Raw genomic sequence first — 17,121 nt, 5'->3', positions numbered from 1 at the left:
TCTGTAGCAGTGTGTGTGTGTGTGTGTGTGTGTGTGTGTGTGTGTGCATGTGTGCGTGCGTGTGTGTGTGTGTGCATGTGTGCGTGTGTGTGTGTGTGTGTGTGCGTGTGTGTTGAATTAATCTTAGTCTCCCCTGTGAGAGCAGGGACCATGTTTGTTTTACTCAGCATTGTATCATCTGCCCCAAAACAGCACTGGGCCTGTGGATGGCACTTAATAATTATTTGAGGATTAAATAAAGGAAGGAAGAAATAGCTAGATGACCAGAGGCCTGACTTCTGGGTTGAACTCCATCATTTAATTAACCATGTGACCTTAGTTAACTCTTACACTTAATTTGAGAGCTAGAAAAGAGCTTAGAAATCAGCATGTTGTCTGACTGTAAACTTTGTTTCATCAGCGGGGTCCAAGGGAACACATACGTAACTCCCGCACACAAAGACGGGAGAAGCAAACCTCTGGAGTAAGAGCTGGGTAAGGCAGGGAGTCCCGCTTCATCACCTCCCCCAGCCCCTTGGCCTGCCTTCCCACACCATAATGGCTTCCAGGACCCCTTCAATCGATCCTTGGGGTTCCAAAGGCACCGGTTGAAAACCACTGATCTACATCAAGCCTATCACTTGATAGGTGAGGCAAGTAGGATCCAGGAGAGGAAGGAGCTCGTTTCATGTCACTAGACCAGTGCCTGGAGAGCTGGAATTAGTGTCCAGATGTTCTGACCCCCAACCTCATGAGCGACCTTTCATTTCTCAGCATTTCTAAAGCTATTCCTAAAATCATTACAAAGAAGTTGTCAAAAAAACAAGGGTTTGGAAGAGCCCGCTCAAGAGCTCTGAAACACTCTATATCTGGACACGACACTGAAGGGCCACGGGACATGGTGGCTGAACACAGTGATAAAGGACTGTGCATCAGAGACCTGTGTTTGGACCCCGGTTCCACTCCTCATTCCTCATGGGTGGGCTGGAGCAGCGGTTTTCAACTGGTATGCTACGACACATCAGTGTGCCCTAAGAATTTTGGAAACATGCAAAATCTGACTATTTAGTCAAGAACATTGACACCTTTTCCCTTAAGTTGTCAAATTTTTAAAGAAATGACAATAGTCATCCAGTGTGAATGAAGCAAATTTATACTTGTTCTTTTTTTTGTCAGATTGGCAAAAAATATATTTTTGTGTGTGTGACACAGAGCTTTAGTAATTAGTTTATGTTTGCCATGAGATGGAAAAGGCTGAGATTGATGGGCGAGCAATGCATTCAACTTCCCCAGGTCTTCGTTGTCCCACCTGTAAAATGCCAAGAGGCTGCTCATCAGAGCATGCATGAGAACTGAATGACACCTTCACGACACATTGTAGCTGCCCAGGAGAAGGGTTGCCATGTTGAACATTCTGTAGCTTTGGTTCTACTAAGTGTACCCATTTAAGTCTAGGTTATTTCAACAATAATCACAAACATGCATGAATCATCATCTGACAAGCATGACAGCTCCCTTGCGAACCCCCATTATGGCCATTGCCATGTCATATCATGACTACTTATGTTCAGGCTAACTTATCCCAGGGTCCAGCATGCAATAGTTGCTAAGAAACATTTGAAAACAATGAATGGATACCTTTGGTTCTAGCATATTTCTTCATGTGGGTAGACTTATCATCGCATTTTGCTTCCAGTCCAGGCTCCACCTTTTCTTAGCTACATAACTTTTCTCAAGTCAGTCATCTCCTGATCTTTAAAATGGATATATGAGCCTCAGTTACCCCAACTTTAAAGTGCCTTCAGGAGACTTGAATGGCAGAGAAAATCACAGATAAGACCAAAAGGTTATTATTACTGGCGCATCACGAACATCTGGGTCTTTTCTACTTCTCTTCCCCTAAATCCAACATCCCAAGCCAATGTCCTTCCCAATACCAGGGATTTCAGCAATTGGCGCATCCTGCTGAGCAATCAGCAAGCACCCATATTTACTTTGTGCATATTCACAGACAGCGATGACGATATACTGTCAGAAACTATTTTAAGGATCCAAACTTGAAATTAAGTAGATAACTAATTGTTCTTGGGTGGTTTAGAAATAGTTTTCCTAAGGAAAAGGTTAGACTTTTGAATCAATAACTATGCTTTTGATATGCTGCTGGCCTTCTCTTTTGAAGGAAGAAATGGCCCATCGTTCTCGTCCCTGTGCTTTCTGCCTTTTCACACACCTCCTATACTCGTTTTCCCTTCTGTTCCTGTTTCTGTCATGCCCAGAGCTCCCTTCCCCAATAACTGATGGCTTCCTGCTCCTCGAGGCTCCCCAAAAGTTCATCTGTGAACTCCTGGATAAATGGAGCCATTGCAAGACCTCAGTCACTAGTGGGCCAACTTTTAAATCGGGATTCGAATATTCATCATAAAACCAGAGGCGTTGGCAGCTGGTAGAGATCTCACGAAGAACCCGTTCTCAGCCAATAACGCCACCAAATGTGCAAAGGAGACATGCCGGTTTCCAGACCAAATAGAGATAAAAAAACAGAAGACCTGAACCCACGCCCTCCCGGCTGCAGGCCAGGATTCTCTCCTGCACCATGCTTCCTGGCTCTCCAAACATAACTGGCCCAGAAGGGTGAGGGTTTGTTCTTCTTATTTGACCTTAAGACAAAAATCACACCTCTAGAGAGCTTTTTGCTTTCTATAATTCATTTCCGTTCACAACATTTATTATGTGCATGTGATACAACGCAGAACAAACATGACTCTGGACATCTAGAAGTCAATGACATATATATGAATATATATGCCCTGCCTTCAAAGAGTTTCCAGTTAGGTAAGAAAGAAGTATAAGAATGCACTCTAATTTTAAGTGGTTTAAAACTAAAGAGGCATAAGCATAGAAAGGTATAGAAACGCTGAAGAGAGGGCGATCACATGGAATGAGGACACGTTAAGATGGTTTTAAAGAGAAAAGAACTTTGGACTAAGTCCCTTTTGCATGAATAGGATTCCAAGAGACTAAAGACCAGTTCATATCTGCTCAAGAAAATGTTGTTCATTGAGTGTCCTTCCTTATTTCCAAATGTGTGCATATGTTTGGGTAGGTTACTGGGTGCATTAACAGCATTTGCAAAGCAACACTACCAACACCCGATGTGGTTGACTAAAAATACTGTGACCAGAGCTTGAGTCCCAGCCCCACCATTTACAACGTGACCTTATAACACCAGTCATTTCACCTAGCTGGAGCTCAGTCAACTTCACCTAGAAAGTGAAGAAAACAGAAACTATCTCTGATGGTTGATGAAGTTTAAACTAGACAGTATATACAAAGTACCACTACCATGCCCAGTACTCAGCAGGTAGTCAATAAATATATCATCTGTTCCTTCTTCTCCTTGTCATTGTTAATCTCTTGTGCAGAGGGGAAAAAAATAAAAAGAAAAAGAAAGAAAGAAAATGTGACTGACAGCCTGCTAAAGGGACGTGATGCTTGCTGAAGGGGACGAGGCCAATGAATGACCTTCAAAAGTACTCTATGAATGAAAAGCAAGGGCCAGCATAGCCCAGGTCTTACCTGTATATTTTATATCTGGTTGTAAATCCTTGCCGGTGTCTTTCCACAAAGGATAGGTAGCTCCTGGAGTGGTGGAAAGGCCCCCTGTCTGAAATGAGCCAATCAAATTCCTTGGAGACATGTTGGTCTGTCCCAGCTGGTTCCTGGTGGGAGGGCTGCACTGAGATTCGGCCCCATATAAACAGGAAGTAGAGGAGCTCAACAAACCTCCAGTTCATGCTTTTCTGCCGGCCTTTTTCCTCTCATTCTTGCTCCATTCTCTGGAGTCCTATGGAGAAGAGGGGAGGGAAGGAGGGAGGGAGGGAGAGAGGAAATAAAAAGAGAGAAAGACAAAGGGGAAACATGGTATTAACACATCTTCTTAATACTACCTTACATCAGTAGAGTGCTTTAAAGTTTACAAAATTCAGCGCAGTGTCTAGTTAAAAACAGACATCTACAGGGAGCTGGGCTCACGTTCCTGCTTTGAAGTTCATGTGCTGCATGAACACATGAATTGCTTGACTTCTTAGGGATGCAGTTTCCTCATCTGTCACACACAGGATGGGCTTAAGTGCCTCTATCTTGGCACTTGTGACATTGAAGGTGTTTAAGGCATATGTGTTGAAAGAATGTGGGAAAGGAATGAATGCAGAAACAAAGTCTCAGGGATGTGGAGACAGAACTCAGGTGTCTGCCCCGCCTACTCCCTTCGCAAACAACCTGCCTCTCATGACAGGGACTCAGTAAACGAGCAGTCTCCTCCTCTCACACCGACATGTACCTACTGAATACGCACTCTGCTTTTGCGTCCTCACACAAGTGCACAGTCTCAGGATGGACTGCGCGCATGACTTTCTGCGTCAGATGCCTTACAAATGAAGAGTTGGTGGGCTCTGTGAGAGTCCACATCTACAGGGCTCAGGGCAGTGTCTCCGTCCCCCCAAAGAAGCATGTCTGCCTCACCCCAATCTACCTTTTGGAGATTCTGAGTCTCAAGGTTCCCTGTTGTTCAGAGGAAAACTAAAGGCCAAGAAACGAGGTGGGGTCTTGCCGACCTCTCTGTGGGGGGTGGTAGCATAGCGCGTTGGCGCCATGTTGGAAAAAGGCTTAAGACTAAGGGAGAACTGAGGAAGAGGCTCCTTGTAGGCAAGAGGGAAGAGAGACTCCAGGCCATGCCTAGCCTTTTGAAAATGCACAGATTCTGTTTTTATCATTTCATCTTAATTCTACTTACGAGCCCAGAACTGTGCAGTCTGTGTGTCCTCCCCCCACCCCACTAACTCGAGAAGACCTTCTCTTAGTCCCTATGGAAAGGCAGCTTTGAATCCAGGTTTCACCAGTTAGAGACAGTATCATTTCAGGCAAGCCATTCAAATTCTCTGAGTCTCAGTTTCCTTGTCTGTGAAACGTGGTCAACAATAGCACCCAGTATGACAATGCAGTGACACAGTTTACGTAAGGTGCTCCACCCAGTGCCTGGCATCTAGCACATGCCCCATGACGGCGAGGACAATGGTCACGATGGATGTCGGTACCGATGGTGTCCACTCATTCACTGCTGAGAGAGTGCCCACCTGGTCCCCACGGCCCAGCCAAGTCCTGCTTATCCTTCAGTAGCCAGCCGAGTCAAGTGCTCACAGCTCACGTCCTGTTCCTACTCGTCTCCAGCAGCGTCAGTTGACCCTTCCTCTCTGCTCTAGGCGCTCACTTCATATAACTACAGGTTGGTAGTCATTATCTTTTATCCTGTGTCATTGTCTCCGTGTCTGCCTTGCTCGTTGGGCTGTGAGGCTCTACCTGGCGAGCACGTTGAAAAGCCTGTTTCTACAGGTGGCAGCCAATGTGACTTTGGGCAGTCATGCCCTCTCTCGAGATCTCAGATTTTCATTTCTACCTTTTAAAAAAATGTGGCAAGGACGCAAACATCATGCCTCATGTAAAATTACGTATACACATCAATAGGTATGATATCTTATGTGTCTACTTTTCCAACTGAAAATGGAATGTAAAAAAAAAAAAAAAGAGAGAGAGAGAGAGATGGAAATTTCCTCCACAGTTGGATGTGTGCCTCTGTCTCCCAAACACCACGTTGTTACGAGCAGCTCCGGCCATGTGCCCGGCCCGCAGCCCCGGCCACCGGCGGCCCAGGGGAGAGGTGCGTGAGCGCAGGGCGGGCTGGCAGAGCTGCGCCAAACAAAGCCGGAAGTGTCCAGTGCAGACAGGTGACAGCTGCAGCTGCCAACGCCGTCCGCCAGGCCCACCTGAGTGGCAAGCAGGGGGTGGAGGCGACTGATCAGAGAGGCTGGTGGGGAGCACAACACACTGAAATCACAGCGTGTCACCCATACAAATCATTCCCATGGCTTCTGTCGTCAGTGGGGGCGTGGTGGGAGCCTGTGAGAGGACGCCGGGCTGTTCGACTGTTGGCAAAGAAGCGCAGTTTAGAACCCTGCAGCTTTCCAAAGTGGGAGGAAGCAGGAAGCAGGCATGGGCCAGTAGTGTGTGTGTGTGTGTGTGTGTGTGTGTGTGTGTGTACAGGAAGGAAGCAGGGTATGGGACAGTAGTGTGTGTGTGTGTATGTGTGTGTGCGCACGCGCACATGTGTGTGGACAGGAAGGAAGCAGGGCATGGGACAGTAGTGTGTGTGTGTGTGTGTGTGTGTGCGCGCGCGCGCACATGTGTGTGGACAGGAAGGAAGCAGGGCATAGGACAGTAGTGTGTGTGTGTGTGTGTGTGTGTGCACACATGTGTGTGGACAGGAAGGAAGCAGGCATGGGACAGTAGTGTGTGTGTGTGTGTGTGTGTGCGCGCGCGCGCACATGTGTGTGGACAGGAAGGAAGCAGGGCATAGGACAGTAGTGTGTGTGTGTGTGTGTGTGTGTGCACACATGTGTGTGGACAGGAAGGAAGCAGGCATGGGACAGTAGTGTGTGTGTGTGTGTGTGTGTGTGTGTGCGCGCGCGCGCGCACATGTGTGTGGACAAGAGAGTGAGACCTCGGCCTAAGGTCCCAAAAATAGCTGAAATTTGAAAGATCTAATTTAGTGCTTCCCAAGTGGAGGCCATTTTGTCCCCCAAGGGACATCTTTGGTTGTCTTGACTGGAGGGTTGCTACTCACACCGAGTGAGTCGAGAGGCCTGGAACGCTGCTAACCATCTGACAAACGCACAGGATGGCCCCCACAACAGAAAATACGGGGCCCAAATAGCAGCAGTGCAAAACTTTAACTCCTCCTCTCTAATCCAACTCTCTTTTTCTGTTTTTTTTATTTTTTTTACAGATCATGACTCAGAGGCCCATTGTACTAGGCTTCTATCTCTCAGATCCTGGTTTGCATGTTGATATGTTGCCTCAACAACCCAGTGGATGCATATGGTCATGTCTGAACCTTCTTTGTGGTTGGGGCCCGTGATAAAATAGACATTTGATTAAGTTGAGACGAGTGCTTCATGGAATAAGTCTGAATACATAACTCTGTTGACTTAGACAATCACACTAATCCAACAATGAATACAAAAGTTTCTATAAGACGACTTGTGATAGACATGCATATTTTGTTGTGCGAGACCCTGCATGCTGGCATATTATGATGAACCTTGCGACCCCCACTCAGTAAACAAGCCTGTATCAGCACCACCTGTACTAGAGACAGGGGAATCATAGAAAGGTCACATGACTGGTATTTATTGAGCATCTATTATGTGCTTGGATCTTGTGTCTATTCTCTTGGAAGCAGTCAAAGTACCCAATACAGAGTAAATATTAATAAAGGTCCATGAGGTGATCACAGCTATCCTATTTCACAGATGAGCACCTTGAAACTTAAAGACATTCAATAACTTTCCCAAGCTCACAACTCTTATTAAACAGATTCAGGATTCTAACCCCTGGATTTCTCATTACAATGTTTATGTAATTTCAACTACATCCTCATCTCACCCCAGCTGAAATTAGGTCCTGCCCTCCATAGGTTCAATATATTGTGAGGGGGGTCACACCCTTCTGTGAGGAATTCTAATATGAAATATGCTGTCCCAAATACTATAAGAAAAAAAGGAAAAAATTCCAATGGAGAAGTAGAGGACAGGGATGTTTTCAACCAAGAGATCTGAGAAGGATCCTAGAGAAGAGGTGGTATTTGAGCAGGACCTTAAGTAGCACATAAGGTTTTATTGAGCAGAGATGAAGCAGAGGAAATTTCAGAAGACAAGGGGTAGGAGACGTAGGGTGATGGCGTGTGTGCCCAGGGTGGGATAGTGGGCAACAAAGCTTCTAGTGAGAATAAGGGCTCCCAAGGCATTTGATCACCCATATTTCTCTTCCTCTCTCAGCAGTAAGAACTGTGTATTTCATCTTGCTGCTAGATTGTAAGGACAATGCATTGGGGATGGTCAATAAATTTATTCATTCATCCATTAACATATTGAGCTGGAAATTAAATAGTAAACAGAGCAGCCAGGGATCTCTGGGAATTTATTTTCTATTGTGTTGGGAGGAATAAACAAATGAGAAGTAACTGTATCCATGCTGGTGAGGACTGCTTTAAAGAGAATCTAAGCAGGGAAGCGGGGACTGAGCATGAGGCTGCTGCTCTACACAGCCGGTGTTCAGGAAGAGCGTCTCTGATTAAGTGGGTTTTCAGCAGAGGCCTGAAGGAAGTGAAGGAGTGAGTGGTGCCGATGCCTGGGGGTGGGGGGCGATATCAGCGAAAGTAAGGAGGGAGAGAGGGTGAACACTGGCTTACTCGGGATACAGTCAGAGGTGAAGTTGCACTTTAATCCCCTGCAAGGAGCTTACAGTTTAGCTGCCGCAGAAGTCAGTTTGAGGAAGGAATCATGCATTAACTGAGCATCTACTATGTGCCAGGACTGCAAAAGTCAGTTTAAGGAAGGGATCATGCATTAACTGAGCATTTACTTTGTACCATAAGCCTCACTAGTTGCTTTACACATGTGACCTCCTCTCAACATCATGATCTCCATTTTATACATAGGGAAAGAGAAACTGAGGTTCGGAAAGTTTAAGTAACTGGTCTAACACAACAGAGCTGGCAAATGGCAGAGCTAGAATTGGAATCCATGTTCTCCAACTTAGGAACCAACATGTGGCTCTCAAGCACTTGAAATGGGGCAACTCCATCATATTGAGGTGTGCTATGAGTTTAAAATACACACACGCCAGATTTCAAAGACCTAGCAGGAGTAACAGAATGTACCCTATCTCACTAATATTTTATACTGCTTACATGTTGAAATATGACTGTGTTAGATGTATTAGATTAAATATATTATTAAAATTCATTGACCTGTTTATTTTTCATTGCTTTAATGTGGCTTCTAAGACTTTAAAATCACACGCATAGAGAGTATTCGATTTTTATCAGACAGGGCAGGGGTAGAATGAGTCTTCCCTGCTCTACGACACTGCCAGAGGGGGTCACGCATCCATCTCCACGTTCTGATCAACATTTGGAAGATCCTGTCCTACAACTGTTCGGTTGATCCACTGTGTACTTGCTTCCTCCCTTCAAAATCAATAAAGAAACAGACATTAAGTACATTACAGACAAAAACTTCCACATTCAGGGGCCACATCTGCAAATCCGAGAGACAGCCCTGGACAAATACTACCGTGCATTTTGGGACTGATGTTTTTCCAATATTCTTAAAGGGAACTTCCTGCCACTGGAGTTTTGAGCCTGGGACAAAGAGGCCAGTTCTATTCCCAGTGCTTCCTCTGAGCTCCACCCCCATGATCTCTGTGAGTCCCGGGCCCTCTGCTGTGGGGTGCCCTGTGGACACTGAGCGGAGCAGCTGGCGAGGGCTGTAGAGTGGAGGGCATGCAGGGCCCTCGGCTGGCCCGAGACATATATATATATAGACATATATATATATATATATATATATATATATATATATATATATATATATATATATAAGCTTACAGAGTTATTAAGGGAATCAGGCTCATCCCACACAGAGCACATCCTCAATTGTTGCCAGTAGAAATTACTGACATCCCAGGAGGAGGACGCAGGGGAGATGAGGGAGGAGGGCTTCCTGTAGCTTTGTCACCAAGCTCCCCTACTGGTTCTGTAGGCATTGCAGAGCCAGGCCCACATCCAGGGCCAAGGGGGGAGGGACGGCCTTCTGTGTCCCCCACTCTCAGGGTCCCTGAGGTGGAGGACCAGGTCTGAGATCACATACAGTGCCTGTTTCTTGAGACTGGGTCAACCTGATGATCTTAAGCAGGCTTCAACTTTGAAACCTGGATTTCCAGATCAGATTTCTCATCAGAGACGCAAACCTACAAAGCTGGATGGCCATGAGCACTCAGTCTCCTCATCTGTAAACTGCAGGCAGTAACAGGAGGATGAGTGCCTCTATGGGTTCGGAGAAGGATTAAATAGGATTTGTTTTATTAAATTTAGAGAGAAGAGAATTTTAGACAGACAGACAGACAGCAACATTGATCTGTTCCTGTATGTGTCCTGACCAGGGATTGAAAAAGCAACCTCTACAATTGTGATGAAGCTCTACCAGTTGAGCTATCTGTCCCGGATGAGGATTTTCTATTTATTTATTTATTTGTGTGTGTGTGTGTGTGTGTATTTTTCTGAAGTTGGAAGTGGAAAGGCCGTCAGACAGACTCCTGCACACGCCCAACCAAGATCAACCCGGTATGCCCACCAGGGGGCGATGCTCTGCCCATCTGGGGCATTGTTCCATTGAAGCTGGAGCCATTCTAGCACCTGAGGTGGAGGCCAGGGAGCCATCCTCAGCGCCCAGGCCAACTTTGCTCCAATGGAGCCTTGGCTGTGGGAGGGGAAGGAGAGAAGGGTGGAGAAGCAAATGGGCGCTTCTCCTGTGTGCCCTGCCTGGGAATCGTACCCAGCACTTCCACATGCTGGGCCAACACTCTACCTCTGAGTCAACTGTCCAGGGCTGGGGATGAGAATTTTAAATAATTATTTTAGTCTTGTTTTCAGCTGAAGCCCAAGACAAGATATACCTTATTCTAAAGAGATGTGAGTGACTGCTATTCATGATTTCCCAAAACGTAGCCAAAACGAGCTTTTTGCAATTCCCAACCTTTCAGTCACACAATGGCATAAAGAGTTAGATCACAAATGGAGTCAGAGTGGGAACAGACAGTGTGCTGTGAGCTGTGAGCCCTCCACCCATTTCCAAACCGCTCAGGGGGAGAGTCAGGGTAGAAGCCCCTCACCTTGAGTTTCAACAAGACCACACAAAGAACATGATAAACGTCCCCAGGAGGTTAGGGGAACATGGCACATTGGTGTCTGACTCGCACTGGAGAAATCCAAAAACAGAATATTCTAAAGAGAGAAATCTAAAGTGGGGCCGGCGGAAACGTGGTGGCAGAGGAGGGGCTGCCATTGGGGAAGTGACTTAGCTCATGTGTGAAAGGAGTGTGTCTCCCACAAACCAGAGGTGGGTCACATGGAAGAGAAAGTCAGGAGAGGTTGCCCGAGATGCCGACCTGGAAGGCGAGGGGATCCCAGCAAAAAGAAACTGAAATTGCCTTGCAATTTACCAAGGACACAGGAATGAATGAAAGAGATGTGTTCCCTTCTTGAAAGGAGTCACAGGTAAGAGATCTCAGAGAAAAAGCGAAGCTCCAGATGCCTCCCCCCAAAGTGCTGCAGGTGAAGAACGTTAGTACCGAACACCTGCCAAGCCCTTGCAGCACTGGTGTTACGCTGATGAAAAGGTTCTAGTCAAAGGACAGTCTTGCTACCGCTCTCCCTCTCCACCCTGAGAAAACTGTATCCAGGAGAAGCCCAGATCAAGGATAGCAAGATGGAGGAGCTATGGCAAAATCACAAACTGGAGAAAGACAGAAGAATCTGGAGGAATAGGGATTTTATTCCGCTTTAAATAAAATTTTGTCCTCGTTCGATAGCTTGGCTGGTTAGAGCTTTGTTCCAAAGAGCAGAGGCTGCCGGCTCAACCCTCAATCAGGGCATGTACAGGAACAGACTGATGTTCTTGTCTGTCTCTCTCACTCTCTCCCTAATCCCTCTCTAAAATCAATCAAATCAATAAATTTTTTTTAAGTTTAAAATAAGAATAAAATAAAATTCAATTTGTGACAATGTACTGAGGCAGACACATTCATTGCTGAAGCAAGGCTGAATATGAGGAATAAAGACAGACAGTAAAATGTTGACTCTCTCTTGAAAATATCAGGGACATGTCTAAAGTTTCGTCCAAATGTTGGGGACACCTGATTCCAGAATAAGTTTAAACAGTGAGAAACAAGAATCAGGGATCTTTATTTTTCATCTTACTCTATGACTCCTGTTTGGCCAAAGTAAATATTTCATGTATTAAAACATGTAACTCAGTGCCCATCCAATTCAATGTAAAAATCCAATAAAGTTCAATTAGAATTTACCAATCAAGACACACAGAGCAGGAAACAAAATCAGAACTTCTAGTGTACTTGTTGTCTACCCGCTTTCAACACTTAGCTCCAATGGACAGTCACAAGACATGGAAGACACTAGAGTGAAGAATGAGAATCCTACAGCTTGAAGATGCTGGGCTTTGCCATTCCTTCCTGGTCAGTGTAGCTGAAAGCCTTGGTGCTTATCTGTGCCTAGAGATATGGAGTTTAGGATTTTATATTATCTGATGTTAACTAAACCAACTCTCAAAAAGTGAGCAAGTCATTTAAAAAGAAATTGTGAATGAAAATGATGATAATAATTTGAGCCAACATGAACACAGAAATGGCGTATGAACAGCCACATTACAACGCTAAGCCAAAATAATGGTGATCTAATTAGATTTGTCATAAATTAGCGAAAACAATTCAAGATGATCAAGAAGACTAATTAAAATATAGATTTACATATGTAATTATTAATGCTGATCCTTGCTCTAAGTAAGAACTGAGCACTAGGGAATTGTGATATTAGCTAGTAAAGGTACTGTGTGTAAATAATTCATATGCATACATTCATAGGGAGGTATAGAGTCAAAAATTTTACTGAAAGTTATATGTGTGACTACAAAAAAGCCTAGAAACCACTATAATGAGTGTTCATTATAATTTGTATATTTTATATTATTATGTTCAACTACATAATCAACATCTCTAAGAAATCCCATAGGCTTCTCAAACTCAGATTATCCCAAATGTAAGCCATCATCATTCTGTCAATCTTCCCCTTCTCCTGGTATTCTCCATTCAAGTGAACTACACAATCTCCCAAATCGTGCTGGTGAGAACCTCAGGACTTTTCCTAAATTCCTCCTCCACCCTATTTAGCAATCTCCTCCTCTAGCACCACCACCACCACCACTACCACAACCATCACCATCATCACCATCATCACTATCACCACCACCACCACCATCACCACCACCATCACCACCAGCAGCACCACCATCATCACCATCATTACCACCACCACTGCCACCATCACCACCACCACCACCACCATCACCATCATCATCACCATCATTACCACCACTACCACTATCACCACGACCATCACCACCATCATCATCACCATCATTACCACCATCACCATCATCACCACCATCACCACCACCACCACCACCATTGTCATCACCATCATTACCACCACCACCACCTCCACCATCACTACCACCATCACCACCACCACCACCACCATCACCACTACCACCACCATCACCATCACCACCATCATCACCACCATCACCACCACCACCACCATCATCACCACCATCATTACCACCACCATCACCACTACCACCACCATCACCATCACCACCACCACCACCACCACCATCACCACCACCACCACCATCACCACAACCACCACCATCACCACCACCATCATTACCACCACCATCACCACTACCACCACCATCACCATCACCACCACCATCACCACCACCATCACCACCACCACCACTACCTCCATGTCCTGTTAATTTTCTTTGTTCTCTTATTCATCTACTTCTCTTGATCACTTTCTCCTTCTCCTGTATTCTGTAAACCTCAGTGTAATCCTACATTGTCTTCTCTCCCCCTTAGACACTTTACCTTAGAAACATCTCTTTCCTAAGCTCATTCCCTCTTGATATCTCATTCACAACATGGCTCTTTCTCCTTTGGATGATCACAATCATCCTCCTCCTGGTCTTCCTGCTTTACCTATCTCAGCTGCCTCCACCCTAAGCACCACTCTAGTTGCCAGAGCTATTTTTCTAAATACAGACATGACCATGACACTCCCTTAATTAAACAGACTCGCCAATTCCCTGCTGACTGCCCTGCCCTCTTAGTCTTGCATCCTTCAGTGTCTGTGAGCTGGATCCTTTGTATGCTCACCTTGTCCTTCTGATCTTCCACTTCTCACCCTCAGTTCATCCTGTCCTCTCCCCAGTTGCACTGACTGAACACACTATGAACTTCAGGCCTTGTTGCTCTTGCTTATACAGTTCTCTTTTCTTGAAGTGTCCATCTCCATTTCCCACCATTACCACAGGCTATTAGTGCTTCACATTGTACAGTGTGTCCGTAAAGTTATGCTGCACTTTTGACCAGTCACAGGAAAGCAACAAAAGACGATAGAAATGTGAAATCTGCACCAAATAAAAGGAAAACTCTCCCAGTCTCATACCTATTCAGTGCAGTTCTATGTGGACTCATGCACAGATTTTTTAGAGCTCCTTAGGTAGCTATCCTGTATAGCCTCTACAGACTTGTCACTGACTGATGGCCTACCAGAACAGGGTTTCTCCACCAAACTGCCGGTTTCCTTCAACTGCTTATCCCAACGAGTAATGTTATTCCTATGTGGTGGCACTTCATTATAAATGTGCCAATATTCACATTGCACTTTGGTCACAGATTCGAATTTAGCGAGCCACAGAACACACTGAACTTTCCTCTGTACCATCCACACATCGACTGGCATGGCCATGGGCTGCTCCGCTGTATACACAGTGTTACATCATCATCTGTGCATGCACACATGCTGCCACAACATCCTACAGAAACTAGGAGTGTTTTCCTTTTATTTGGTGCATATTTCACATTTCTATCGTCTTTTGTTGCTTTCCTGTGACCGGTCAAAAGTGCACCATGACTTTACGGACACACTGTATATCAAATGCATGAGTAAGGGTGAGTGAAGGACTACTGTGCACCTACTTATATGCTAAAGCAGTGGTCCCCAACCTTTTTTGGGCCATGGACCGGTTTAATGTTAGAAAATATTTTCACGGACCAGCCTTTAGGGTGGGATGGATAAATGTATCATGTGACCGAGACAAGCATCAAGAGTGAGTCTTAGACGGATGTAACAGAGGGAATCTGGTCATTTTTTAAAAATAAAACATCATTCAGACTTAAATATAAATAAAACAGAAATAATGTAAGTTATTTATTCTTTCTCTGCGGACTGGTACCAAATGGCCCACAGAATGGTACCGGTCCACAGCCTGGGGGTTGGGGACCACTGTGCTAGAGACTATGCCAAACTTTCTCATGGTCCATGACATTAAATCCACAGAACAATTCTAGGAGATAGATAGCATTATTTCTATTTTGCAGATGATAAGACTGGGATTCTTCTTTTTAAAAAATCTGGTTATTTTTCCAATGTCATATTATGTAAAAATAGCAGAATTAAACTTTAATCTAAGCCAGTTCTACCTAGGTTCTATGACTCACAGCTTTAATACAATAAGCTAAAAAAACACAATATATTCTTAGTTGTAGTTTTTTGTTTTGACAATTGTGAACAACCACAAATCAACTATTAAAATGTCAACAAAGAGAATGCATGGTAAGTCAAATTGAGGTGTGAAAGTTCTGGAAAGGCTGAATCTAGGGAAGACCATGGCAATCTTGAATGAAAACTGAAGTAAGTGGAATAATTTTTTTTGTGGTGTGGGGATGGGATCCTAAATACTATCTACATATTTTTGTAATTAACAATATATCTGTAAGTTATGTATAGCATCTTTTTCTTCATAAAAATTTCATTTGGAGCCACATTTAGAAATGGGAAGATCTAAATTCAGGAAACTGCTTTTTAAGCTTCCCTCAAAATTATCAACAGTCTTTGCCAGAGATCTTTCAAAAAAAAAAAAAAAAAAAAAAAAGAAAGTAAAATTATCTTTTTGGAATGTCTTTTCTGGGTTAGATTGATTAAAATTCAACAAATGTTTGTTGAGTCCCTATTTTAATTAATTCTCATAGTCCAGAGTAGGAGATGGACAAAGAAACAAGTAATTTCAATATAATGTAACAAAGCAAAGATAAGATACACCCAGTGCCCCGTGGAGCTAGGGTCTCTGCACATGCTTCCTGGAGATGGCATCCTGGCAAGAACTTAGAAGATAATTTGGTGAGGTGACCTAATGTGGGCCTTGATTTCCAGGCCAGGACAAAAGCATGTAAGAAGAATAGAGAAATGTGGCATGAATATAATAACTATAAACATTTCAGAGTTACTGTTGTAGGAATTTTGAGGGAGGGAGTGACTAGAGATGACACAAAAGAGCTAAATGGGGTGACTAGTTTTATAGTCATTTGTTTATGCATAACTGGCAGTCTCCTGAAGACATAGATTCTCCCCCAATTCCCCCCACGTACGCCTGGGATCTGGAACCAATCACATGGTAGGCATTAAGTCAGTACTTCCTGAATGAATGGCCTGAACAAATCAAGAGCTCGGAGGATCCCTGTGATATCACAGGGATCCATGGGAAACTTTTAAACAGATGAGTTCTACACTAGAGTTTCATTTTAGATGGAGTTCTCCAACTGTAGGGGTAGTAGATAGATTTAAGTGGGACAAGAATAAAATTGTAGAGGAGATTACAATAGGTGATTTTCAACCTTTGTTTCTCAAGCACTCATAAACTTATTACTAAAGAAAAAGGGGCCCTGACCTCTTCTTCTTTAGTAACTAATTTATTTGTGCCATGAGATGAAAATGGTTGTATTTAGTCAGGGGCACTGACCTTAGTAATTAGTGTGTGTTTGTGCCATGAAAAAAAAAAGGTTGAAAATCACTGGTTTAGGCTAGATATAACTTGAACATGATATCATACATTTGACAGAAAGTGAGAAAAAAAAGGAAAGGCAAAATTAGCAAGAGTTGATGACTGGGTAGGTGGGGTGGTGAAAATGTCTCCAATGACTCCTAGATCTGGTTTGATGACTAGATGATGGTGTCATTCATGCTAATAAACAATAATAAAATAAAATAGGTTTATAGTAAATTATGACAAGTTCTCTCTTAGATCCTGTTGAGTTTGAGGTGCCTGCTGAACATTTAAGTCAGAATTTCCAGTACACTACAGAATCCTTGAGTCCAAATCAAAAGAGAGGCAAGTCAGAAGTAGAGATTTCTCAATCCACTTGAATGAGTGGCTGTTAGAGCTCTGGAAGTGGTTGAGAACACCCAGCGAATATATGTGAGATAAGAGTAGAGAAAACAGATATGGAGCGATGCTCACATTTAGGAAGGATAAAAAGGGAGAGAGTCTCATGAAGGACAGTAAGAAAAGATGGTAAGGGGGGAGGAGGAGAACCATGAGAGAATAA

General features: G+C 44.1%; 1 protein-coding gene across 1 annotated transcript in view; it reads right to left on the bottom strand.

Moving 5' to 3' along the window:
• The window catches only part of BRINP1 (BMP/retinoic acid inducible neural specific 1), a 177,753-nt gene that overhangs the window by 125,293 nt on the left and 35,339 nt on the right, over nt 1-17,121 (bottom strand). The window contains exon 2 of the mRNA XM_066367313.1: nt 3,556-3,823. Within this exon, the coding sequence (XP_066223410.1) occupies nt 3,556-3,773 (218 nt within the window). The 5' untranslated portion in view covers nt 3,774-3,823. The remainder of the gene's footprint in view (nt 1-3,555; nt 3,824-17,121) is intronic.

Source organism: Saccopteryx leptura, chromosome 2 (assembly GCF_036850995.1).
Source record: "Saccopteryx leptura isolate mSacLep1 chromosome 2, mSacLep1_pri_phased_curated, whole genome shotgun sequence".
Lineage (NCBI taxonomy): Eukaryota > Metazoa > Chordata > Mammalia > Chiroptera > Emballonuridae > Saccopteryx > Saccopteryx leptura.
This window is presented reverse-complemented; position numbering and strand designations above follow the sequence as displayed.